Source organism: Lepisma saccharinum, chromosome 10 (assembly GCF_977018435.1).
Source record: "Lepisma saccharinum chromosome 10, izLepSacc3.1, whole genome shotgun sequence".
Lineage (NCBI taxonomy): Eukaryota > Metazoa > Arthropoda > Insecta > Zygentoma > Lepismatidae > Lepisma > Lepisma saccharinum.
Window position 1 is genome coordinate 85,509,326 of NC_139238.1, and position 27,914 is coordinate 85,537,239.

The window sequence follows — 27,914 nt, forward strand, 5'->3', positions numbered from 1 at the left end:
GAAAAAAGAAAAATGGGGTACGCGAAGGCGGCAAAATATCATAATGTCCCCAAAACACCATTATTTAGTGTCATCAAACCAGACACCACAGGAAACGGTATTTCGGAAGCTGAGAAGAAAAACATTTTTTCCACCTGCAGCATCTCGTTATGAACAGGAAAAGAATTGGGTTTCTACCGGTGGAACTCCTCTCGCTTCTGTCCCGTCTATCTGTGATGTTTGTACTCCAACCTCTGCCCATCACGATATCGCTTCAACGTTGCATACATAAAAAAATTATAAAATGTTCATCTTGCTTCCCCTATTTCTTGTCACCGCATAGCGGGCTTTCTGTGCTCCCGTTTAACTTGTGTCCATCCCCCAGTCTGGACCAGGCCAATTCTGATCTATCATTTGCCCAACATAACTCCGTTAACCCACCTTGCACAAATTTAACTCAATCAACTTTTGCAAGCAGAACGTGATTGACACTAGTATGGATTACACACACAAAAATAAATAACGTTTAGCGGAAAAAGAATCTATACGCCACAAGTTCTCCGTACGCACCCAAACGACCCAGATAGCACAAACTGTCAACAGACATGCAACAGAATCGTCATGGGTCAATAGAATATGGAGCGTGTGGGGGGTCACTTATGTACGAGTGTTGAAAGCTGTTGTTTTGCTACTGTAGCCTGTCATTGCCGCAAACTCGGGGCGGTAGAAATTATAGTCTGGATCCACGAAAGCCATAAAAAGAAAAATGCACGAGAATCAGTAAAAAAAGAAGTCGGAAGTTACGCTCATTTATATTGTAGTCGTAAAAAATAAAAATAAAAGTACCCGGTTGGAGTAAAAAAGGGGGGAGGGTACCGTAACTTTAGGGCGAAGCGATGTTGTATGTTTTTTTTACAGACGTTCGCATAACAGGATTTATTGTACGTTTGTTAAAGTGTCTTCGCAGTGGAATTGCCCGTTTTCGCGAATAATGTTGGTGCGGTTATATGAAACCGGGTAAGGCGCTAACATAGGTTTCACAACATCTATATATAAATTGCCAATTTTTGCATTACCAAAAGTAAATTCTTAGGAACAAAACAAAGCAGAAGCAGCCTAATGCCCACCAAAACTGTCGCCAAATTAAAATAATTACTTCACCTGCAGAAACGAAACCCAATTTGGAAATAACCACGGGGTAGACAAAACTAAAAAAAATAATTCAGGCGCCAGTCCAATATTCTCAGGAACCAGCATTTTTCTCTTGCAAATACAGGCTAAGAAAGCCATGAATCCAACTAATATAAGCCATAAAATACGATCTTAAAACATTAATTAATTAATAGAAGATTGGTGAAAGTAATTAATTCTTGTGCCGGAGTGTCCTTCCTAAAGGCGGCTCAACTGGTAACACCATGAATAACTATAAGTGGAAAAAATTATAATGGCATGTGACGTATTCTGAAAATTTGGCCTCGTTTACCGCAAGAATTCTTAGCTCTCACTGGAATTGTCTTTCTTACCCTCCTGGGCTAAGGACGAAGGAAGAAGAATCATGCACAGAAGGGAAGGCAGAAGATCTTCAACGAGAGAGGAGAATACAAAGAGAGAAAACAAGTGGTAGGAGATATAAAAAGACAAGATGGATGAAGAGAGAAACAGATTGAATGAGATAAAATGCAGAGAGAAAGAAAAAGATAGTGTTAGTAAATAGAGAAAACAAAGAGGAATGAAAGGAGAAAGAGACTGAATGAGAGAAGAGACAGAGAAAGAGGAATGAGTGAGAGAGAGAGAGAGAGAGAGAGAGAGAAGGTGTTAATAGACAAAGTGCAAAAGATACAAAGAGGGACGAAGAGAGAGAAAAGATTAAATAAGATAAAATACAGAGAGAGAGAGAGAGAGAGAAAGTTGTAGGGAAGTACAGAAGTACTCGTTATTTTTTAAAAAAAGTAATGGAAATTTCCGAAATATTAAACTTGAAATATTAAAACTAAAATAGAACCGAATTTAAAAATGCAGGTGCCATGGCGACCGGACGTCCTGTAGTTTTCAACCCTTGAAATAACGGTATCTTGTCCACTGTTTGAAATCAAGTAATGCCGACGATGAAACCTGGGCACATCTGTATGACTCAGAACACAAAAAAAAATCAATGCATGGCGTCATTCAGACTCTATTCAGCTTATGAAACTTCAAGATAGCAAGGCCAGCACCCAATATTCTGATGATACTATTCCGAGACACGCAAGGGGTCATTCTTATAAAATCTCCAAAAGGAATCAACAGAGAAACCGATGGTTTTATACTCGGAAAAATAACAAAGGCAATCAGGAAGATATGATATTAAAAAACGACACCTCATTAGAATTTCATCAACCGTGACTTCGGAGGAATTTTATTAGTGGATAGTTTTGCGCTTAAAATACCTAAAATATGCACTAAAAAGTGAAAACTCCAAATAAATATGCACATTACCTGTTTTATATGTATTCCAGGAATCCGTGAAGCAACTCGCGTATAATAGTAGCGAGTGGACGGCACTCATTGATTTATTAACATATACAGTTTTCTATGCCTTGTTTATTTTAAATATGTATATGTCTTATTTGTTAAATTTATAATTTTTGGCTGTATGTTGATTAAACGCATTATCGGAAGTGATGTCGTTTCCGGTAGGATGAGAAAAACCTAGAACTGTCTAATCCTTTCTTGAATCCGTTGCGAGGATAACATAATGCGTGAAGAATGGTGTAGCATTAAACGAATGGTGCAAGGACAATTTAAGGTTGTGGGTAATACATATAGATGGATAGGAGATTTTACAACGAAAGACCCATGGTTCTATTTATAACACCATTAAGCCTTGTTTCCATGTTTATGAAAAAATATAAATATGCTGACCAAGGCAGTAATTTATTTTATTAAAAACATAAACTAAACGTAACGTTTCAACCTTCTGTATCAAGTACAAAAGTCTGATGAAGACCTTGCTAGAAGGTTGAAACGTTACGTTTAGTTTATGTTTTTAATAAAATAAATTACTGCCTTGGTCAGCATATTTATATTTTTTCATGGTTCTATTTGTATACACTCCCACCGCAGGTCATAATTTTCATCAATAGATTAAGGACGGGACACGTGCGTACACCAGCACACGTAGCAAAGATACATATTAAAACTCTAGAAAATTGCAAATGTGGTAATGAAAATCCTGATGCGCAACATATATTCTTAGGATGTCCAATTTTCTCACATCAACGAATCACACTCTATAAAGGCATATAACGTTTGAAAATTTCTTTTCCCAAATCTCACTCTCTTCCTTTCTATCAGAATTATCTCCTCCACTAATATGGCCTTTGTACGGATATGCACGAAAATGTAGGCTTGATAAGAGTGATTTATTCATATAAATCGTTGATGTTTGTGACACTGGTGAACTTGAGTGACTATCTACCAACTTCAGTAGAAAACAATAACAGAAACGCTGACGAAAGTCCACAGGATATCATTGACAGGGTCATGTAAAAGAAAAAGAAAAAGAATGAGATGATGTTAAATCTGTTAAAGACGCCGTTTCAAAAGGAACGAATGGTGCAAGGATCAATTTAAGTTTGTAGGAGGCAATACATATAGATGGATTGCAGAATTTAAATCCAAGGAACCTTGGTTCAATTCATACACACTCCCACGGCAAGTCATAGTATTTATTAATAGATTAAGAACAGCACATTTAGCAAAAATAAATATCAAAACTCAAGAAAATTGTAAATGTGGCAATAATAATCCTGATGCGCAACATTTATTCCTAGAATGTCCAATTTCTTCAAACCAACAAATCACACTTTACAAAGGTATACAAGGTTTGAAAATACCATTTCCTATATCACTCTCATTCATTCTAACAGATTTATCCCCTTCACTAATATGGATTCTATATGTATATGCTGGAAAATGTATGCTCGAAATATAAAGTGATTTATATATATATATTTATATATATATATTTATATATACTATAAAAGAAAAAAGGAACAGCAAAAGGTTAAAAATTGAATTATTCATAATAATCGTTTTACGTTTGTGATTCCGATGAAGTTGAGAGACTAACTATCAATTTTAGAAGAAAAGTATTAAACAAAAACAAAACAGTAACGATGTCCAAAGTCGACAAGTTAATGCTGACAGGGACAATTAAAAGAAGAAGAAGAATTCAAAAGGAAAGAAGCTGCTTATTGTAATGCCATTGCATTAGTGAGTATAGTGGCATTATATTGCAATGTTTAAAGTAATATGATTTTATTAAACCTTCATTCATTCATACTTTATTGGTTTTAGCCGTATACCAGCTCTACACCAAGTGTCCTAAACATAAGTCATGCATGTAACATGATACTGTTACATCAAATTACAAATTTTGAATACATACACTTTTCATATACATCATATATCTACATCAATATAATGCAATATCTAAAATTGGTAATAAATACAATTGTTATATCTGGTTACTATATCAAGTTACACATTTTGAATATTTACAATTTTCATATGTCTATATTAATATCATGAAAAAATCTAAAAATGATAAATATAACCGTTACATCCGGTGACGATATTAAAGAGGCTAAAGAAGTTGGGAGAGGTATTCCTTTTTTTATTAAATTCTTGAAAAAGATCTCCCTTTGAGTGGCATAAAGTGGACATTGAAATATAACATGATGAACATCTTCCTGATCTAGATTGCACTTACACATAGGTGAATTAACAACATTAATTTTTTATAAAGATGATTTAAACGTATGTGACCTGATCTCAATCTTAGTATTAAAACTAAAAACTTTCTGGATATATTAATTAAACGCTAGAAAACGTATGAGCTGAGGTGAAATACCGATTAGACATTTCCCGCGCAACCAACGGTGCGCATGTTAAGGTGTACTAGACGTTTGAGTTTATGTATGTATGTAAAAAGTTTTGGGCGTAAATAATATTAATTAAAGAAAATATGGTATTTTCTTTTATTATACTCCTAAGCGGAACACCCGGTATAAGTTTATGGTAACATTCATTTTCCAGAGAAAGGGGCGTTGCCCCCCTTGCCTCCCCTTCCGGACGCACAGAGGAGTTTCCAAAAAAAATACTTATTTACAAAGAGAAAGTCTGCATTCAGTTAATATCATTTTATGCACAGATAAACTAATCAGGACTGGACCCACAGTTTAAAGTGTGATGTGAACCTCAATGTGTTTCCAGCGGGTATCGAATCCAGGGTCCCTTGATTACAAGGCGATTATCACTACGAAAGTCTGCACTGGAGAATAACAACCATGTTCTACTATATGCTGAAAAGTCATGTCATTTCAATAATTTTGAAGTCTTCGCCATAGTCATAATTCTGATTGATTGATTTGTTTTATCTTACTTCGCTTTTCTGAGAGTTTTGGCTAATCGCAAAGATGAGGATGAGTGATGGTGTGATGAAATTGATGAAGGGACACTCACAAAAAAATTAGCCCAGGTCGGGAAGAGCTGTGCTAGCCACTACGCCACGGAGGCCGGCTGAATCATAATCTTGAGAGGTAAAGCCTTCTTCCAAAGTACGTTATTCAAGCTCAGAGAAGAAGCCGACAGTCAACAACGGCTAAAACACATTGTTTAGCTACGTTCGTCATCTACCGTCCGTGGACAAGCAGATAAATATATTTTTTGTCTCTCGTGGAGAGCTGTGCACTTGCCGTGTCGGCGTCGGTGATCAGGTAGTGATGTTGACCTATGGGGCAGGGTGGCCCGATCGATAACCACATTTTACCTCACTCTCTGAGTACATGTTGCCAACGAGAGCTCGAAAAGCAGAGGGGCCGGACACAGCCGGAAGCAGCGAAGGAACTTTTAGTCATGTTGCTGGCAACACTGTATCTTCGCAATAATGTTATTTTATCCAGAGAATTTCTTCGGTGCTGACTTGTCGACCTGCGTGAGTGGTTAGCACAACCCGGTACAACGTCAGGAGTCCCGGGTTCGAATCCTGACCTGGTTGTTCCTTGTGAGTGTCCTTTCATCAATTTCATCATATCATCACTCATCTTTGCGATTAGCCAAAAAAGTGGCAAGAAAATCGAAGTAAAACAAAGCAAATCAATCTATTCATTACGTTTGTCTTTAGTCGGAGATTTGGTTTGTTTTCATTTTAGAGGCTGTGTTCCTTGTGGAGAAGTTTATGAATAATTTCCGATATATCATATACACAAGGTATTACCATGTCTTGCAATGAATCCTTTTTGGGACAGGATAGTAAAATACTGTATACAAGGTGTCCATAAATTATTCATCTTTACTGTACAAATTACTTTACTGTAAAAGGTTTTTCGGAAATAGCAGACATGGCATTACATTCATTGACTCAAATAATTTTTAGTAAACATACTTGTCATCTTCTATATATATAAAAATGGATGTATGTGTGTGTGTGTGTGTGTGCGGGTGTGTATATTTGTTTGTTACGGCATAACTCTCGAACGCCTGGAGCAATGCCAACCAAACTTGGTACGCGTATCACTTGCAACCTGAAAATAAATACTGTGGGGTAAAGCACCCCTGGTACTCCTAGGGGTGGGGTGGGAAAGGGTGACATGTAAAAATAATCGAGTACCACCGATATTACATTCCGCACAAACAGACATCCGTGACTCTATGCAATTCGCACAACGATAGTGTTTCTCGGGTTGTCTAACATTCAGGCTGTGTTGAGAATGGAATTCATAGTTTTAGTGGCACTCCCAATGCGGTTTAACTCCACGTTCATCACCTATCGGCATGGCCGGGGGGGGTGGGGTGAAAAATAAAATGCCACAAATGACCTAGCTTAGTGTCGAATCCATAGTTTTCAGAGTCGCTAAGCTAATTGGTGACATTCACGATCACATTTAAAATTAGTTACATTTTACACTATACTTAGAATTCATTATTTTCCTGTCTAATACAATATTGGGATAAATAAATACCCGGGCAACGCCGATAATCAGTTATTTGTTAATAAACCTCTACAAGGGCACTCTGAGTGACTTTCACAATATCAAGTCTATTGATGAATTCACTCCACATGTTCCGGATCATACCCACGTTGATTTCGGCCACAGCCTCCTCGATTCTGGACTACAATTCCACCGAGTCCGTAGCTTTCTTGCTGTAAACGATGTCCTTCACGTAACTCTACGTAAAGGAATCTATGTACGTAATTTTGTACAGGAGATCTTGTTTCCCACAACCACAACACACACATTGCCCTTTCCTGCATAGTCGCCATTTTACTGTTTTGCCGCAATGCATGATGGTAAAGAGTGTTGCCAAGTGCATGGAAGAAATTTTTTGAGATGTTGTTCATGTAAATACTAACCACCTCCACTCCACTTGCATGGAAAGTTTTTTATGGACAACATTTTATGGGGTGAATAATATCTGGACACGCTGTATATCTCGGCTCCTGTATATGCATTTTTATCTCATTCGTGATACCCTTCCGTAGATATTAGCAATTGCACTGTGAAGCCACTTTGAGAGACGTACAATAAATCATGTTATACGCACGTCTGTAAAAACAAAAACAACTTCGGTTTGCCTTACAGTGGTACCCTCTGTGACGTCTCCGATATTATTCACCTTGAATTTGCTATCATAAAGTATTTTGCCACTACAGGGTGTGACAAAAGTCAGGTTACATAGCGAATGGCCACCACGGTCTTCGGACATAACAACCCTGGATTTTTAATTGTGAGGACACGTAAAGCCTGGAGCATGTCGAGAACAGGATCACAAGCGCCATCTGCCAAATCTCCCCCACAATACTAGCAGAAGTCTTACGTAAAGAATTGATGCACGTATTGAAGCAGATGATGCACATGTTGAACATGTACAGTAACTGTGACCATTACATATGAATCATGTGTATTAGTTTTTCTATGTAACCTGGACCCATCATGTATACAAGTATTTTTATGTGCTGAAAGACTAGAATGAGTGAATTTAGGTGATGGACACAATTTCCGAACGAAGGTCTCAATTATCGCACACCGTATTGAGCACTGTCGTCAACTGACGTCACAATACATGTTCTCGTTGTTAGGTTAGGCATGTAAGGTTTAGTTCTCCTAGCATAAATATACTGAAATTTTTCGGGGCTTGACCAAATATGTATTATTTATGTTAAGGGCCTTAAACCTAACATGCCTAACCTAACAACAATAACATTTATCGTGACGTCAGTAGACGACAGTGCTCAGTACGGTGTGCAATAAGCGAGACCCAAATCTAGAAGCTTCCGACCATAACTCAGAGAACGGACTACCGTGTACATATAAATATTCATACAATGCTAAACTCAATGTTATTGTGTATTAACTTTGCGAATCTTGGTATGTAAAAATCATGTTTTTACTATCCATACTTTTACATACGTATATTAGCTTTTAGCACATATTTTATATATTCTAAAGTTCAAATCACCAACCCTGAGACCTTCTGTAAACAAAACCACGTGCATGCAGAAAATTCATAGAAGTAAAATAATTCCACACGAAAATCCAGCGTTGTTGCAGGATTCATAACGTAAGGTAAAACAACGGCCAATTTGTAGTATGGGATACGCTGCCGCAAATGACGTCTCACTTTAAACCCAATGTTCTTTCTTTTGTACTTATTGCTTCACCTTTATGGTTAACTCTTTGCACAAGTAATCATTCCCCATAAATTTGGCTTCTTTCTTGCATGTGAATTGAATATATTTTACTTGCATTTTTTTTAGACAAAATGATACAACATGGTAATGTATATTTCTAAGGTTTGATATGGATAGGAGTGTATTTGAAATTTGTTTGTAGATTTTATATAAATTGTATCTTATGAAAATAAAATATATAATGGGCATAAACAGCCAATGCAATGCTGTAAGTCTAATAAATATATTGATGATGATGATCAAAACAAGACAAAGAAAGTTCGTAAATTTATTTCGGTTGGAAACTTTGACAAGCATCCTAATAACGATTTCTGTTCCGCCAAATATAGTGCACTTCGTAAAATAACTTGGTGACATGGCAAGGCAAGATAAGTGTGAACATTTTGTAGGAATATGCATTGTGACTTTCAATGAGCTTAGAGATTTGTGTACATAATGATATTTTATAACATTGGTTATTTTCTAAAAATAATCATGTGAACGGCAAGGAAGTAGTGCCACTTAGTAATATTACCTGACTTGTTCTTAGCAAAATAACATGGCGAGTTCTATGCGTGCGGGAAAGTCTCCGTGTTCTCCGAGCAAGGACAGCCTTTGAAAAGGGGCGAGAAACAGATTCTTCTCAATATGTATGTAACGTTCTGTCAGTGGTATCCTGAGAAACCAGTAAATGAAGTGGTTAAGTTCGTATCCCAGTGCAGTGGTGTGTCAGTGTCTGCAGTTTTAAGGGGTTATGAAAGAGAGAATGACCGGGAGAGTAACAATGTATGCGGCTGCATATTCGTCTGATGTTTTGAGAGCGGGTTCTCACATTCAGAGGCTCTTATATAAAATGAATAGGTGCGGCGAATTATGAGTGTAACAGCAGATGATTACGGTCATGAATCAGCTGATGCGGAGTGATACATCGAATCGGTGGGACGGTTTGTTTACAGAAGGTCTCAGGGTTGGTGATTTGGTGATTTACATATATTCCATTTTCATGCTAATACTACATTTTCTTTTCTTGTGTTAAGTACCAAAGGTTCATCTGTATTTTGTTTGTTTTGTTTTCTGTTTATTTTAAATCTTGGCAGTAGATAATGCATCTGTCATTTTTACATTCTTGTCAACAATAGAGAATAAAAGCTCAAGCTTTGGCGGGAAAATCCGTTGTATATTTTAAATACATCTCCATTACTGCATGCGACATTGAACGTAGTTGCAGTCATTACAAATCTGTCTTTAGGGCCAATAGGATATTCACAATTCAGCACGCAAAGGATATTCTGGTAATCCATTTTTGTGTTTGATTTTGCATTACAGTTAATGCCATATAAGCCTAATTAATATACAGGGCTACTATAAATGATTCATTCGATTTTAAAGAGCCTCCCCATTGGCTCAGTGGTAGCGTCGTCGCCTTGTAATCAAGGGGTCCCGGGTTCGATACTTGGTGGAAGTACATAGTGGGTTGTATTCCACTTTAAACTGTAGGTCCATTCCCAATTAGCCTTACTGTGCATAAAGTGGACTTAAAACATCTAATCAATCAATCAATCATTCGATTTCGAAACACTGTATTTTCCAAAGTATTGAACATACAGATATGAATGATAAATCAAAATGACTGTAAACTCACCAAGTTTTAATCACATTCTACATATGTTCTATGTGCTCTTCTGGCCACACGACACACATCCCAGCGGTAGTTGAGTTCCACCGATACATTTTGTAGCAATCCCAGTGTCCTTAAACTGGCGATACCGCTGCAAAATGCTCTGTTTACATGGAGGTTCTTTTCTGCACTCTCTTTTGAATGTACGTTGCACTGCAATAACAGATGAACATCTCGCATATTCCTACACACAAAAACTCTTTTCTCGGTTTGCGGCCATTTTGTACAGGCACTGCACTCGTGCTGCCAACTGGTGTATTACGATGCAAACTTGGTGAGTTTACAGTTACTTTCATGTATCATTCATATCTGTATGTTCAATGCTTTGGAAAATACAGTGTTTTGAAATCGAATGAATCATTTATAGTAGCCCTATATTTTATTCAGCTGGATGAGCAGCTTGCTTAATGAAAATTGCCATTTTTGACAATTGTATGTCCATATTTCATTTCATATTCTGAATACAATACCTAAATATATATTTAAATATCTTACACTTTTTTAGTACACATAAATACGAGTATGTTCCTTGCTGATAATATTTTCTAGTTTTCCTTGTTCCTTTCCATCCCCCCTACTCCAACCTTCCCACTGCAAACGTGGTATGGATCCACTTGTCTATTCATAAAGTGGATTAAAACATACCCTCCCATCAAAAGACTCCGCCATTGACCCACACACTGGTTTCCCCACTTAAATCATTATTTCCACCGGACTGATGAATTTATGCAGGACGTGGGACAACCTTTCCCATGCGTAGGCGCATCACGCGGCTAGAAACCATGTCAGACGGGTCTCCTCCACTCTGCCTCCGTCCAAAGAGAAAAACGTCCTTCGGAAACGAAAAAGGGGAATAACATGTGGGTGTTGTATTGATTGCAGGCATGTACGACAGGAGGATAAAGCATTCATTGAAGTTCTCAAAAAGAGCACGACATGTTAAAGCAATCAGAAGAAATTGGTGTTGTTGTGACAGAGTAGGGGGCGGAGATAGTAAGTGGTGACGTCATGAGAGACAAGAAGATGTACGTAGAAGAAGTAAAGCATTCAGAAACTTATTCGATAGTTTTCAATAATTCCTATGCAAACATTGAATTGCTTTGAGTTGGTGTTTTATGTCCACTTTATGCACAATAAGGCTAATCGGGACTGGACCTACAGTTTAAAGTGGGATCCCAACCACTGTGTCTCCACCGGGTGTCGAACCCGGAACCCCTTGATTACAAGGCAACGACGCTAGTACTGCGCCATCGGGGAGGCCCTCCTATCTCTGTAAGTAAGAAGTAAGTTTGTTCGTTTGAGCTTGTCTTTAAGTCCATTTTATCCACAGAAAGACTAATCGGGACTGGGCGCATAATTTAAAGTGGGATCCGAACCACTATGTACCTGTGTGTATTTATCTTTCTTGCCATACACACCTTTCGGTAAAACGTGAAATTGTACATTTTTTGTTGGATCGTGTGCGCAAGATTCAACGACTTTTAGTTGTTGATTCTGTTGGACCAAAGAATGTTATGTCTCAATGACAATGCCTTGCGATTTGGACTTTAAGCGTAACGTCCGTGTGTTGTCTTTTCCGATACTAGGGGTTCGTACTTCAAGTCCCTGGTAGAGCACTTCTCCGTTTGAGATCGGTTGCAACTTCTTCAGCCGTCGTGAGACAATCCAGGGACTCCCTCCGACGGACGGATTGCAAAAACAACAATGGCGGACGTCGTCGGCATGAATCCGCTTGTCCAATCGTCCGAGAAGCAAGTGGAGGCGATCGATCTCCATTCGTCAGGCCTTTTGACCTGTCGGCCCCCAAGGATCTTTTGTGTGCCTGCTTCCTCCGGGATCTTCGCGACGGAGGGAAAGAGGGGGAGAGGGAAAGTGAGAGAGAGATAGGAGAAAGATAAAGGGAGAGAAAGAGGGGAGGAAAAAGAAGAGAGAAGGAGAGAATGAGAGATAGAGAGAGAAAGAGGGAGAGAAGGAGAGAATGGGAGAAAGGAAGAAAGAGAAAGGAGAGAGAGATAAAAAGGTATAGAAAAGCGGAGAGAGAGAGAGAAATAGAGGGAGAAAAAGGGAGAGAGACAGAGAAATCAAGATATACACAAGAGGAACATTGATTTGATATTTTAAGTCTACTTTATGCACGGAAAGAATAATCGGAACTGGACCTACAATTTAAAGTGTGATCCGAACCACTGTGTCATGTGCGTCATCCGCGTATCAATGACGGGACCCCTTGATTACAAGGCGACGACGTTACAACTATGCCAATACAGATGAACAGAAAAAGGGTGAGGTAAAAGGAGAAAGAGGGTGAGATACAATCGTACACAGAGAAATAGGCTTTGATAGTAAAAGAGAAGAAGGAAGTAATAGTTACAAAGCATAGAAGACGAGAAGCATCCACAGAGAGAAGATAAAAAGAGAGAGACAATAACAAGGAACGAGTAAGGCTGAGATAAAAAGAGAGAGACAATAACAAGGAACGAGACAGAATGAGATTGAAAGAGAGAGACAATAACAAGGAACGAGAAAGAGTGAGAAGAAGAAATACATGTATATAAATATAGAAAAGGCTATAGAAAGGTCAAACAAGGGGTAAGAAAGAAAAATATTGAAGGACCAAGAGTATAAAAACAAAGAAGAGAAAAAGGAAAGGGAAATACAGACACAAAAGAGAGAGAGAGAGAGAGAGGAGAGCGAGGATAGAGAGAAAATTATATAGGGAGAGATAGACAACGAGAGAAGAAGGGAGGGAGGAACCGAAAATGACAGATAATTACCGATAAGGAAGAGAGAGAAAGGAAGAGAAAGGCATAAATTCGTTTTAAAAAAACGATGAAATTGTCACCCCTCAACAAGCGCAAGTAAGCCGAACCTTTTCACAGTCAACATTGTGGCCGGTTTACGGGCCGGACTGCTTAACGTTGGGGCAACCGGAGCAGACAAACAAATGGATTTCGTCCTGTGACAGATGGATGCGATTCGGGTGCCAAACCGCTTTGGGTAAACAAAGGTTTATTGAGGACAGAGCGATGCCAGAGACACCAACGGCCGGTCCAGGAGTGAAACCGTTGTCATTTGTCTTCGATGGCGGTCAGTCAGCGCAGCGCTCGGAATTAATGTGGCTCTCTTGATGGCAGAGGGGGGAGATCACTAGGTGAAACAGCCGCGTATTGTGTTTGCAGTCGGGTCCCTATCTCAGGATACCAACAGTTGCGATTTGCATAAAATCAATCCCGAGAACTAAAAGATCGAATGCGCGAGGTGGAAGGATGTTGTGCCCGTCTGCGATAAGTGCTATTAGGATTCTACTGCAAGAGATATCGCACAGGGTATATCGTTGGGATACATGCCCGTAGCCAGGAATTCTTAGTAGGGAGAGCGAAGTCAATCCTAGAGGGGGAAATTTTTTAATATATTGTGTTGCATTGGCACACATAGCAGGGTACATAGGGGCACTTTCCCCCCTCCTTCAAAAGTGATAAGTAACAGGAAAGGGATGATATCTTGAAACTCCAACGAACAAAAAAGTTCGAACAACATCAAATAACAATATTTCGATAATGACCTTTCGGATTACCAAAGAATACAAAGATAACGTTTAACATAAATAGGCTAATCGGGACTGTATCTACATTATATTTACAGGTCAATAATGTTAATAGACGATTAATACGTACCAACACAGAATGGCTTAAGCGTATGAATAAAATTGGGAGAATCCACTCCATAGCAGAAGAGTTAACATAATTATTTGTCAAAAAACTAGATTGTGCCCGAGGTACTTTAACGTCTGCTACAGAAACACAATGTAATATTATAAATATAAGAAAATAAATAGAATATAATTTGAGAGATTTTCAATCGTATTTATTTCACTGCAGCATTTTTCTACTTGTCATTTTCTTGAACCTATATTTATAGGGTGCTGTCTGATAACACCGACAACTTTCACAGGACATCAAGGCAAGCAACTTTTCTCAGACATGTTTGCTCGTCTAATTCATAATTCAATGTTACAAGCAATCGAAATATGGCATCTTCTGTCCTTAATGTATGCAATCCAATTGATAGCGTTGCAGTTGCAAATGAATTTTTTTTTTAACTGCCGTTAAAATTCTGAGAGCAATATATAACATGCTATTGAAACGATATCATGCAGTCAGGGTTAAAACTTAACTTTTCCTTTATAAAATGGATATCATAACACACACCTATGTTGCTTACCATATTTGATGCGTTTGCATAGAGAAATGATTCATAAGATTTGAAATTGATATTTACCTCCATAAGATGCTTAGTGTAACCCGTATCAAACACGCAACAAAATGAGATAGAGAGTCCTGATCCGGAAATGGCCCAGTCAAAAGTTACAAGCCAAAACCTTCCAAGGGCAGGCTACTACGCACCTATACCAGGCAACCAACCCATACCTACAGTATATATATATATATTCGTGTGTCTGTGTGTATGTATTTGTATATGGAAATGTGTGTATGGGGATATGCATTATCATGGAGAATGAATACTCGAATTGTTAAATGACCTGGCCGTTCCCTTCTGATATGCTTGATGTAAGTACACACATATATTTACTTGAATCTACTGTAACTACAGTGAATTTTATGGTTGGTGTAATCAATTTTTTTCTGATAACCCCACGCATGTACTTTAAAAACTACTACTAAACATTAATGAACGCTGACTGTGGTATAAAAATGTATGCGCGTGTGTGGTTCATATATTATATAATGGATATTATTATATAATATATACAAAATATATATATTTACAATCCGTATTAGTTATATATACTGTATGCATATATTCAAATTTGACCCCCAAGCACATCAGTCTATGCAGGTACGTTTCTCCATTTGCAGCTGCACCATTTAAGTTTTTCCATTCTTTTTCAGTCCTCTTGCAGTAAATGTGGAAATCGAGAACGCAGAAACGATAAACATTTGTGGGTAAACTAGTCACAGTGATCCACCTGACGGGACCTTTCAAGTTCACCTCCCACGTCTGTTCCTAGAAACGACACTCCGTGCTATTTCCCCTCGCCAGGATTGGACGTCTCTGTTTTTATTTGTTTTCTGAGAATCCGCCACCGTACCAATACCTACTTGAAACGGCAATGAGAATGCAATCTGTTCGTGACGTCGAAAGGAGTAACGTGAGGCCGCTGCCGTCACGAACGTGTCTCGCAAAATATCAACGACCACAACATGCCGAAGGTCGAAGTACACGCCTCCTTGCGTCGAGTGTTTCTTTAGTAAAGCATCTTTTACTCAATCTGTGCGTTCTTCAAGGCACTTGATTTCTGACGATTGATTTTGATTTATTTATTTCACTTCGCTTTTCTGTCAATTTTGGCTAACCGCGAAGATGAGGATGAATGATGATATGATGAAGGCACACTCACAAAGAACACCCGCGCACGGGACCCCTGGTGTTTCAAGGTTTATGTTCTTGAAATGTTAATATGTTTTTTTAACGTTTATTACTTCGAAAAATACTAACTATGTCACAAACGACTTTAATTTGAAGGAAAATCCGTTAATTGAATTTGGAGGATTTCAATCTTCAAAATACATCACCATCACCTACCAATGACGTCACATTTTCAACTTGCAAGGCGAAGTGAATGGACCAACCTGCATATTTCCACCTAACGACAGCCGGTATCGAGGTGAGGAAAATCAACAACACGGCATTCGGAAAGGAGCCCGATCGCTGTCTTTAACACACACACACATATGTACATACTTACAAGCGAGTGAAAGGGAGTGATTCTTACGTTAATTTGGAATGTTCTTGTGACTCAAATAAATTGGAATTCTTCTTTCTATTTCTTCCTGCTTTTACTGGCTAAACTAAATAAACTGATATATATCTGCGTATTGCGACGGCTGATTTGTGTGATTATACATTTTTGTGTTACTTTGAAAAAAATTATGTTTTTACGTACGTAGCAACTCTGGTGTTACAGTTCTATACAACTTTGGTATTTTAGATGAGATATAGAAAAATTTTAATTTGCAGCCCCAAGTTGGGCGCCATAGTTTGTTGAAGATTTTTGGCCAAAAAAATCAAACTCTGCCGTATCATGAAAAAAAGTGTCCGGTTAGGTATCGGAGAGAAAACTCGACGCAAACACGAACACAGGAGGAGACAAAGGGAGAAAACTGGATAGAAATCTGATTACAAGGCTTGTTAGTTATCAATTTCCTTCTGGCTAAATGTCAAACTCACAAAACCCAGGTGGAGGAAGGGGTGGCTCGTTATTGGGGAAAATTGAGCGCGAGCGGGGCAGAGAAGAGGGGCAGGGGGAAATAATTTGGATGCTATAATCAATTTTCATGGCTTCGATTATTGACAATCAATAGCAAATTTCGCGGTAACGCGACATCTCAGGAACGAGCGAGAGTGATGGTGGGAGGGGCCGGGGGTCGATGCGGGGGGTTTGTAAAAGGGTTAAGGTGAGAGAGAGTTGTCAATTTCCGATTGGTTGAACGCGGAAGGAGCGACTGCGATACGTCACTTTAAAGCCGAAAACTAAGTTAACACTTGCGTGGTTGCACGCGTTCTTGGTAGCGAGGAGGTGAGTGAAAGCTATGCGTACAACACTTTCTCCACCGAGTTTATGGCCTCTGAATCCTACACCAAACTGGGTGGCCAACTGTGATTTTCTCAAATGTTGTCCTAGTTCATTACAAGCTTGTGTGTTCAATGCCGGTAGCAGCAAGAGAAAATTCTATCACAATGGTGCGAGAAAGTTAGTGAATGTTTTATGGTGGCAATATGTGCGCAGAGACAGATTTAGGCCCAATCACCAGTCAGTGTTGTCAAGACCAAAAAATGAAATTTCATTATACAGGTACAAAATTTCCCTGTTAAGTTAAAAAATTAACTTTCACATGTCCCTTTTACAGGTACAAAATTTCCCTGTTATGGTAAAAAATTAACTTTCACAGGTCCCCTTTACAGCAAAAAATTCCCCCTTTACAGGTACAAAATTTGCATGTTAAGGTAAAAAATTTTTTACAGGTACAAATTTCCGTTCAACAGTTACTAAATTTCCCTGTAAGGAAACATTCCTTTTACAGGTTCAAAACTTCCCTGTTAAGGAAAAATTCCTTTCTACAGGTACACTCTTTTCCTTTTACAAAGTAAGATTTACCCTTTTCAGGTACACAATGTTCATGTTAAGGCAAAAAATAACTTTTACAGGTTCAAAATTTCCCTTTTCCGATAATTTTTTTTATTATGTACGAAAGAATTAAATCACGACCACAAAACTATATAAGCTTTTGTTATTGTTGTTATTGTTGTTATCAATATTATTAGCTGCATTAATAGCATTATTGTTATTATTTACACTAAACTGTATAAATATTAAGAACCGTGGTGATGCAGTCGATAGGGCGCCTGGCTGTCAACTGGAAAAACCGGGTTCGATTCCCATGTTGGTGATTTCAGATGGGAACTGAACCAATAGTTGTATGTTATTTAGTTGGAATGTTGAGTTCGTTATTCTCTTATTTTGTCACCCGTTTAGAGTATCACAGACAACTAGTATTAGAAGGGCAAGTAGATCCTGTAAAAGTCAAACTGACAACGAAATTTACCAAATGTTCATTTTTATCAGCTTAACAATAGCATAGCAACAAGATAACAGAAGTGTGAAGAAATCTAGATTACTACCAATGCGGGTTTTTACGTTTGTAGAAGAAAAAACCTTTTATTAAGGTCAAACCGAGAGTTAGAGCTCTCGCCACGAAAACAGTCCAGTCAAGGTCACGTCCTTCACCTACAGTGTTGCCAATAAGCAAGAATTTCAAGCGAGGAAATCAACCACATACGTAAACGCTCGAAGTGTCGACTGAGCAGCTTAGAAGAAGTGTGGCAACCCTGTAGGAGACAAGTGGAAGTTCCGACCTTGATTGGACTCTTCGTCAATTATAAAACTATATTCCTTTTCCGGAATGTCTGGAGTAAGAGAACGCGAACGCGTCCTGCGCGCATGTTGCGGTGTGTGCCTCGTCCAATGAACGCGCGGAGGGGAGGGGTCGCGCGAGAGGGGGCGACTCGACTGGTCATTCGCGGTCCAGTAGTTCTGTGGGAATTCTGCATTCAGGAGAGCGCCGCATAGTCTGGCTCCGCCCACAAGCTTTCGCCTCTGCGCGTCGCTACTCCAGACATTCCGGAAAAGGAATATAGAAGAAATTGTTCACAAATGAGATTGTTGCTGTCTTCGAGTGAAGTAACCTTTCGAGACAAAAATTAGGAGTGAAGAAATCCGAAATAAATAGAAGCAATGGTGGAAAAAATTTAGAAATGTCAGTTGAGATCAACATGTTCTGAGGATGCCAGATAGCCGTTTGCCTCGAAAATTATTAAAATTACAAAACCAAAAGGAAAAATAAATTTGGAAAGATCATATCGCCGATGGAATGATCAATCTTTGCAGTCACAGAACTGGCTTTGGTTACCTGTAAGAGGAATAATTTATGTTTTTGGTTCAATTCTTAAATCTCACATTGTGAAAAACAACTGGTGGGCAAATTGCTTACCCTTAATCTTTGCTACTGACTGTAGAATAGTAGAGTACGTAGTACATAGTATTTGAAACATAGTTCATCGGCCAGTGGGTCGATTTAATAGGAAACGTAGCAACGGATAAGCGTTCGTCTTACAAGGGAGGTTATCTAAGTGTCCCCTCCGATTTCCATGAAACTTGGCAGGTGCATAGATGGGCCCAAAGGAAGAAATACGTGTTTTTTTGTTTCAGCTAAAAAACGGTTTTAGGGGGCCAAACTCCCCTCAAATGTCAAGATGAGGACACATTGAAGTGGGGATCTGCCTCCGAAACCACGTAAATATGGCATAGGAAGAACACGCACATATAATTGGAACATACACAGCACAGAACTGTAGGATTGTCGGTACCAAACGCAAGTGCTATCGTGAAGTACGATGGCGGTTGAAGTTCTGTGCTAATAGTACTGGCAGATACACAAGTAGGACACTTGAGATATGAAGTGCATATCACTGGCAAACACAGCTGTGTGCTGTGTGTGTTCCAATTATATGTGCGTGTTCCTCCTGTGCTATATTTACGTGGTTTTGGGGTCAGATCCCCCGCTTCAATTTGTCTTCATCTTGATATTTGAGGCGGGTTTTGCCCCCTAAAACAGTTTTTTTCTGAAACAAAGAAACACGTATTTCTCCTTTGGGCCCCTCTATACACCTGTCAAGTGTCATGGAAATTGGAGGGGCCAAAGGGGTCAGATCCCCACTTCAATTTGTCCTCATCTTGACATTTGAGGGGAGTTTGGCCCCCTAAAACAGTTTTTTAGCTGAAACAAAAAAAAATTCTTCCTTTGGGCCCCTCTATACACCTGCCAAGTTTCATGGAAATCGGAGGGGGACACTTAGATAACCTCCCTTGTTAGTCAAATTTGCAAAATCAGAACGAAATGCAAAATGTCCCCAAGGCTGTTTGCACAATACAGACGACTGAAGGTGACAGTTAAGTCAATATCTTCGTCTGGTTTCGATCCTAACATTCTAGTTTCGTATCAGTCTATACCGTGGGGGCAGTACCTTGTCATACCGCAGTAGTTTAGATGAATTGGTGGGCATAGTATCCCGAATGGTTTTTGGGGCTATGCGTGAATGGTTTTCAGGGTTATGCGGGAATTTTTCTGTTAAGAAGGTTGAAACACTGCTTTGTCGTTTGAAACACAGCGCTAGTCAAGATTTGCCCGCCATTTTGCGTGTTCAGGAAGCGAGAAAAGAACGAAAAATAATTACTCGATATGTCGACAATATATACTAATTTCGTTAAAAAAAAAAAAGCGAAATCCCTTGTTAAACAATCTTTCGCAATGCAGAATAAGTAAGTACGAATTCAACAATTACAGAATAAACGAGTTACAGCCGATTCCCGGCTTTGACAGTTCCATTGTTTTATCTCTTTCTCATATCCAAGATATTGCCTTCTAGAAGGGAGCTCTCAGACCTAAGCGACAACTTGTATAGATTTCATTTACTTTACTTCGCCTTTCTGCCACATTTGGTTAATCGCGAAGATGAAGATGAATTGCAATAAGATGACATTGGTGAAAGGACAATCACAAACACATATGGACAGCACACAACTCAAATCTCACCGAGGTTTATACTGCTTGTCAGTCCAGACGCCAGAGACTCGTTAGTCTGCAACAATGCAGTCCAGGGTGTTCTACGTGGAGGAGAAGTTGACAATGGGTTGTCTTCAGAAGCTTTACTCCATACACTCCGTAAAGCACTATGAAAGTGCAGAAAAATGAAACTGGGTTTACGAATTTAAAGTCGACTACGACATACAAGGCCAAAGAGGATAAACATCGTACTGTCAGCTTCGAATTGAAGATTTCGTTCTGGTCTAATTGAACCAATAAAGGAGCATGAATTTGGCTTCCCCACCCGCCTCAATGGACACATTTTTAAACTTTGTAGTTTCTTGATTGGTTGACACTTACCCATCATTGCAGCATTACTTTTCCTCACTGTCTACACTTATGGACATCCACCTGGAAGAAAGGAAATAAAAGCTTTAAAAAATGAACAATCTTTAAACTTTATCTAGTATCATAACCGGATCATAGCTGTTTTCAATGCATGCTTATTAGAGTACCGGATGCAATATCATTTTAATGTGACAATAATCGTAGACACATACCGGATGGCCAGAATTAAAGTTACCCAACTCTGAGCCCTCTGTAGCCTGTTTGAGGCATCGTAGAACTCTGAAATTTGGTGAATCCACTATGCAGAACATGGGAAAGAGGATGGCGATAAAAAAAATAGTTCAATTTTCCGCCACCAGGTTAAAATGTGGCGCTGTAATAATGAATACTGAAAAACATAAGTGATTTAGCTAAGTTATTAATTAGAAAGACATTTGTTAGTGGCTGGAAGTTGCGAGAAAATAATCTCTCGTCTATTGCAAGATTGCAAGGTAAAGGCAAATCCATAACCAATTTGAGCAGTTTACGTCATTATTACAACCCATCATGAAAGTACAGCGCCACATTTCAACCTGGTGGCGGAAAATTGAACTGTTTTATCGCCATCCTCTTCCCCATGGTCTGCATAATGGATTCACCAAATTTCAGAGTTCTACGATGCCTCAAACAGGCTACAGAGGGCTCTGAGTTGGGTAACTTTAATTCTACCAACCGGTATGTAAAGTATCCGTCCTGGCAGTTTCAGCCCACAATCATCTATTTCATTTTTATGTATTACTGTATTGGTAAGATAGACAAAAATTCATATTAAAAAGGAAATGACGACTATATTCCCTTAAGTTTCAATCTCACTGCGTGTTTTACTTCACGATCCATATTTGAAGGCCGCTACCACAGACAAATGACGGTTATACGTGTCCTGCTGGACTTCGAGTGCACATCGCTCGTTTTGCTTGTTCGAACGTTATTCGCTCGAGCGAAGAAGTTATCAATTCTGTTTGCTATCTAGCGTCGTCCGTTGGGCTCTTGAGCGAAATCCACTCCTTGCAGCACTCGAATGCTTATTATGTCATTCACGGTGCTATTATTATCATTACGTAGCTTACGGAAAGAAGTGACAAGCCACACGTTCCATTGGGAAACTAACCTTCAGAGATACATGCAACCGTTCATCCCACGGTCTGTGGTATCGCATATGCAGTGCTGTTTTATAGGCTGGAAGGTGCTACGACGCCAGGGGTCCCGGGTTCAATTCCCTGCCTTGGCATGGGTGTTCCTTGTGAGTGCCCCTTCATCAATTTCATCATATCGTCACTCATCAATATGACTAGGAAGTTGATGAAAAATCATATTTTTTTTCTGGACCCTGAAGACATTTTTCGGCCTATTCTTGATTTAAGTTCACTTTTCAGTATTTTTGGTTGTTTTGTCGCATATTTTATCATTTTCTAGATTTCGTCTTGTCCCTTCCTTTGTTGTGTCATGAATTTAAATGCATTTTCTTGGCATAACTTTCATATTTCAATTTCCTACCAACGCCATTAATTGAAGATATGGTCAATTTAAAAGCACGATATTATTTTTAACTAAAATTTTTGGCAATTGGTTAAATAATTAATTATGGTAAATGTATTTTTACTCTAGTAAACGTAATATACTTTCGGTGAAGCCTGGACGAAATTATCGTTTTCAGTGATCACAAAGCTACATTTCAAAAGTAGCTTAGCTACAGCTATATTTACCAAAAAGTAGCTCGCTACGCTACTCCTGTTCGCCACTTGCTAGTTTTGTGCTACTTCTGCATAAAAAACTTAGACAGCCATATGGATATTCAAAAGAAGTTCCTAGTATAATAGTTCTAGTTACTGGAAAATGGATTCTGTTATTCATTATCATGATTCCCGTCAGTCGATAATTTTGAAAGCAGTCTTATTTCAGTTACTTATTTTTTCTGTAGTGTTTGAGAATAACATACCTGTGAGCATATATGAGTATTGCAATTAGAATGATACCAAAATAAATGATTTCAACTATACACAAATGAAATTTGGTATGATTATTTACATTTATACATCAACATATTTTCCTTGAGAATAAATATTGAGTTGAGTCACATAGTGGTTCGGAACCAGTCTCGATTGGCTTATCTGTGCATAAAGTGGACCCAAAATAAAAACTAGGAAAGAGGATGGGATCCTCCTTCTCCTCCATTCCCCACACTGCTCATCATTCTTCCTCATTCTCACAATTAGCCAAAGGTGGCAGAAAGCGACTCTACATAAGAGAGTTACTAAATAAAACATTCATCCTCATTGTCATGATCAGTAACAGAAAAGCAAAACAGAAATATATTGAGGAAACTGACGTGTAAATCTGAGTGTTGTAAACACATTGTAAATTAAAAATTTGTGAACAAATATTATGATGAGAATAATTGTAATTCCAGAAAGTGTCTGTCTGTCGTTCTTGGAACAATAATTTCTTGCTGGTGAGATATATATCCTGACAATGGTCAATGCTGTTAATGCACTGAGCCATTGATTGCGGGCACTATTGCTATGGATTGCTCGTTTTTGCACTGCAAGTTGTCTTTTACACAGTAATAAATGACATATTGCTGTCTCTTACACCATGGACATCCACACGATGTTCCGGAGGTAGCGCAAACGAGTAGAGTGCTGCAAACGAGGGATGTTTCTCCCCAAAATAGAGATGCAGCTCAAAAAAATGTAGCTGTTAGCCGAAATATATTCATATATGTCAGTTACTTATCTGGATATTAGAAATATTGAGATACTAATGAAATAAATTACGCAGATATCTACAATCTGTGATATCAAGCTATTTACAATCTACATTATATGTATTTCCATGTAATAGACTGTCTTTATGAACCTCCTGCAAAAGTAAGCCTTATTGTTTTTTTTACGCTGTTGTCACATTCAAAATTTACCCAAAATGCTGATGCGATATGTAGCTGTAGCGAAATTTTCGATACAACTACAGAAATTTTGTAGCTTTTCTACCGATACAGCTACAAATTTTGTAGCTAGTCACGGTAGCGCCCCTACAAGTAGCGCCACTGATCCCTGTGATCTGTGGTTTTAAAGAAAAATTAGTCACTACATAACAAAAATCCATGTATTCTTATGTACGTGAAACGCAACTATATTTTCAAATGCTGACGCCTTACTATGTCGTACAAGGCGAATAGAGAGGAGATGAATGACTTGTATCGAAAAAACCTTGAGACGTATTTTAAGTAAAAATAAAGAAAATTGCATTAGCACTTAATTGCTTCCCCACCCCCCTTGTTGTTTCGCTAGAATCAACCACTAAGCAACGGGTTTCATCGAATTATTTAATTACAATTTACTAACGGATTACCCGGCGTTGCCCGGATATTTATTTATCCCAATGTTCTATTAGACAGGAACATAATGAATTCCAACTATAGTGTAAAATGTATGCCACCAATTAGTTTGGCGACTCCGAAAACTATGGATTCCACCCCAATATCGGCCGTTTTCGCAACACAAACTCAGATCAGCCTGAATGTTAGACAACACGAGAAACACCATCGTTGTGCGGGATGCACAGAGTCACGGCTGATTTGCGCGAAATTTAATATCGGTCGTTTTCGATTATTTTTACATGTCACCACCTTCCCACCCCCACCCCTAGGGGTGCCAGGGGTGTCTGACCCCCACAGTATTTCTTTCCACATTGTAAGTGATACGTGTACCAAGTTTGGTTGAAATTGCTCAAGGCGTGCGAGAGTTATGCCGGAACAAACATACACACATACATACATACATTTATATATATAATATATATAAAATATAGAAGAAAAAAGAGCGAAAATTATTTTCAGGTTATTTTTTAATAATTTTCAGGTCATTTCTTGAGATTTTTAGGTCATCAATTTCCGAGCTCTACATCATCATCTTCGCAAATAGCTAAAAGTGGCACAAGAGCGTAATAAAATAAATCGAAAGAAAACCACAATCGATAAACCTTGACTTATTGAAATACCCTCGTACATGACTGGAAGAATTTCTTTTTGTCAGTCATTTTTTCATGATGGGGACCTCAAGCGACACGGTCAAACCACTATTACCATTAATGGTGAAAGATCGGGGGAGGAGACGAAGAGCAGAGGGGGAGGGGGGATGGAAGTTATAGCGCAAAGGTTCCAAGCGTTGCGTGCCCGTCAGGAGAAAGCATCTATAAAGATCCTAAAGACAGGAAGCGAAAGGGGATAGTTATCGGAAGAAATTGCTGATCGTGGGGAGAGATCATGTAACGTTCCCCCTCCCCCTGTGGCTCATTATGCGACGGAGAAACGACCCTGCCGTTTCGCGATCGCACAATGCGGTCAGGAAGTGAATAGGTGCGGTTATTATATACAGCGTGATTGGCGCGGGGGAAGTTTGGGAGTTATTGGGAGATAAAATATAGCTTTGACATCGCGAAAGGGCGTTTGGGAGGCGGAAAGTATTTTCGCGATAAAATGGGAAAAAATGCCATGTTGCGGCGGTTCGATGCGGTAGATGTAAAAAAAAGGTCTTTAACAAAATTCCTTTATACAACGTGATTGGAACGCGACATTTTGCTGAACCGCAAGAACTGTTTAAGTTAGGCAACATATATGTAGATCTTATTTAGAAAAGGAAGACAAAATTTTAAGATAGAGATAAAGAAAATAGATTATACAGTGTAATTCAAAATGATTTGACAGATTTCAAATTTATAGTTTGCAGCATCATATAGCAAGTGATACAGGAGTGTAAGGACAGCTCATAAAATGTCATACAGTATCTTCAAAGTGCTCTATGAGCAACGTGAGCAGCATCAAGACGACAGAATCAAGGGGTCCCGGGTTCGATATTTTTCATTTTTTAAAATCATTTTTTTGAAACCATTTTCAAGGCACACCTTGGCATCAAGATTAGTTGCAGTTTGTTAAACTGCAATATTAAACTAACAAGATTCTGCTTGATTGATTATACTATTCGCAAAACTTCATCGTTATTTAATGAAAAATGACAACCAGTTTTACCGTAATTTAAACAATCCTTTTAACTTGTTCGTTATTTAGTGATTTAATGATTTAAGTAACCACACGAAATCTGTTAATTAACGCGAAGGAGTGGTTTTAATATTAAGGAATGCCGTAACTTGAAACGAAATTGTAATATTCATATTTTAAGTTTTAGACAATATATATACAAATACACATGAAATTTAAGGTATTTAAAATTCAAAGCTAGAAAATGCAAAAGGAGGAATATTAAGCTATCAATTAATAAATAGCTGAGAGAGACAATATATATGGATAATAACAAAAATAAAATCTCGTTAATATGTGAAATACCCCACGCCTTGAATACCGCTTACGTCTCGTTCTACTTTTCATTACAAGTTGACTTACGCCTAACTATGGTGTTTTAACAAACTAAAATTCATGCAGACTAAGTCATTCTTATGTCATTGCGCTACAATGACAGTGTCATTCCTCTTGCTACGGGTACCTCTGCGTACACAATTAATTCGTAGGGGAAGACATAATTAACATTAAAACTAATGGAAGGGAGCGTCACACTTACTACCTTTAGTAGCGGACATCATTGCTCCTCTATTCCTTAAAACAAACACTTGCGCACTCCTTTATATTTCATTACCGGTATTTCTGCGCGTACAACCAAAAACGCCTATTATTTTTCCTTAGCTAGAACATTTAATCAACGAGCGGGTTATACTCTAACCGAATGGTAGCGTCACTCTGACTACTTACGCCAGCGTATAGTAGCGGACATGAGTTATGTGACGTAATATCAGGTGAATTGGGAGGCCAACTGGACCGCAACTTCTGCTGTTCGATAGACATGTTTCATAACATGCATGTTAGGAGATATACAATGCCAGTGGTGTCATCTAGCTGCGTGACATAATATTTTAGGAGTTTCCATTTTGGCACGTTGGCGTTGGGAACACAAAATAAATCACCACTCGAAATCGGACGAATAATTTTGAATAACCCTGCATATGAATAGATTTAATGCAAGAAATTCATAAGATGAGAAAATCCGCATCACTTCAAAGCTTATCGGATCTTAGGATGAGAAGTCAATGTGAAGTACGAAATGCAAAAAAGACTAGTTTTGGATTCTGCTTCGTTTGGTTCAAATTACAATCATTTCAAGATTATTATTATTATTATTGAAATCTTATCTCATTCCGGCTTAGAGAAAGAGATGTAGGGTCCACATAGCCTCTAGTTACTATCTATCTGCGAGAATGAATGGTGTTAATCATATGATCTCCACTGTGGCCTAGATAGATAACGTGTGGAACCCTACCCTCAAAACCCTCTATATGCCTCCGTGTTATGGTGCAATGCACAGGAGATAGTTTTATCCTTTTAATAGATAAATATTGCAATTATTCTCGTTGATCTATTCGTACTACGACGTTCCACAACCTGACCGTGGGCAACATATTACACACGCAGTGCCTCACAGTCTGCCTTGTTGTCTGTGTGGCACGCTGAGTTCCCGAATCCAGCAGACAGGTAGTCTGCACACTCCACCGGATGACAACGCTCGTGGAAAAACGAAATGCGATACGTATTGATTTATGATCGGGGATGCTCCCCAACGACCTCCAGCATCCAGAGAGAGAGAAAAGGACAGAGAGACAGGAAACGTAGGGGTAGACAGAAGGAGAGAAAACAAAGAAGTAAAGACAGGACATGGAAATAAAAGAGCTTCACAACGCCTTTCATTTTGTTTTAAGTCCACCTTATGACAGTAAGGCTAATTGGGACTGGACCTACAGTTTAATGTACGATCCGAAACACTATGTGCATCCATCGGGTAAGAGACAGAGACAGAGGGAGAGAGAGCATGAGAAAAGGGCAGTTACACAGATAGAGAAAGATGGAGAGAGAGAGAGATGAAAAATAAATATATTGAAAGACATGGGGAAAGATAAATGTGGGAAAATAAGAGTACGAGATATATATATATAT

General features: G+C 38.6%; 2 protein-coding genes across 3 annotated transcripts in view; one reads left to right on the top strand and one right to left on the bottom strand.

Moving 5' to 3' along the window:
* LOC145994005 (uncharacterized) overlaps positions 1 to 20,909 on the bottom strand; it is a 202,546-nt gene extending 181,637 nt beyond the window's left edge. Inside the window, exon 1 of the mRNA XM_083130070.1 lies at positions 20,894 to 20,909. Within this exon, the coding sequence (XP_082986196.1) occupies positions 20,894 to 20,900 (7 nt within the window). The 5' untranslated portion in view covers positions 20,901 to 20,909. The remainder of the gene's footprint in view (positions 1 to 20,893) is intronic.
* The window catches only part of LOC145994004 (acetylcholinesterase-like), a 476,238-nt gene that overhangs the window by 11,618 nt on the left and 436,706 nt on the right, over positions 1 to 27,914 (top strand). The gene's annotated exons all lie outside the window — the stretch shown is intronic.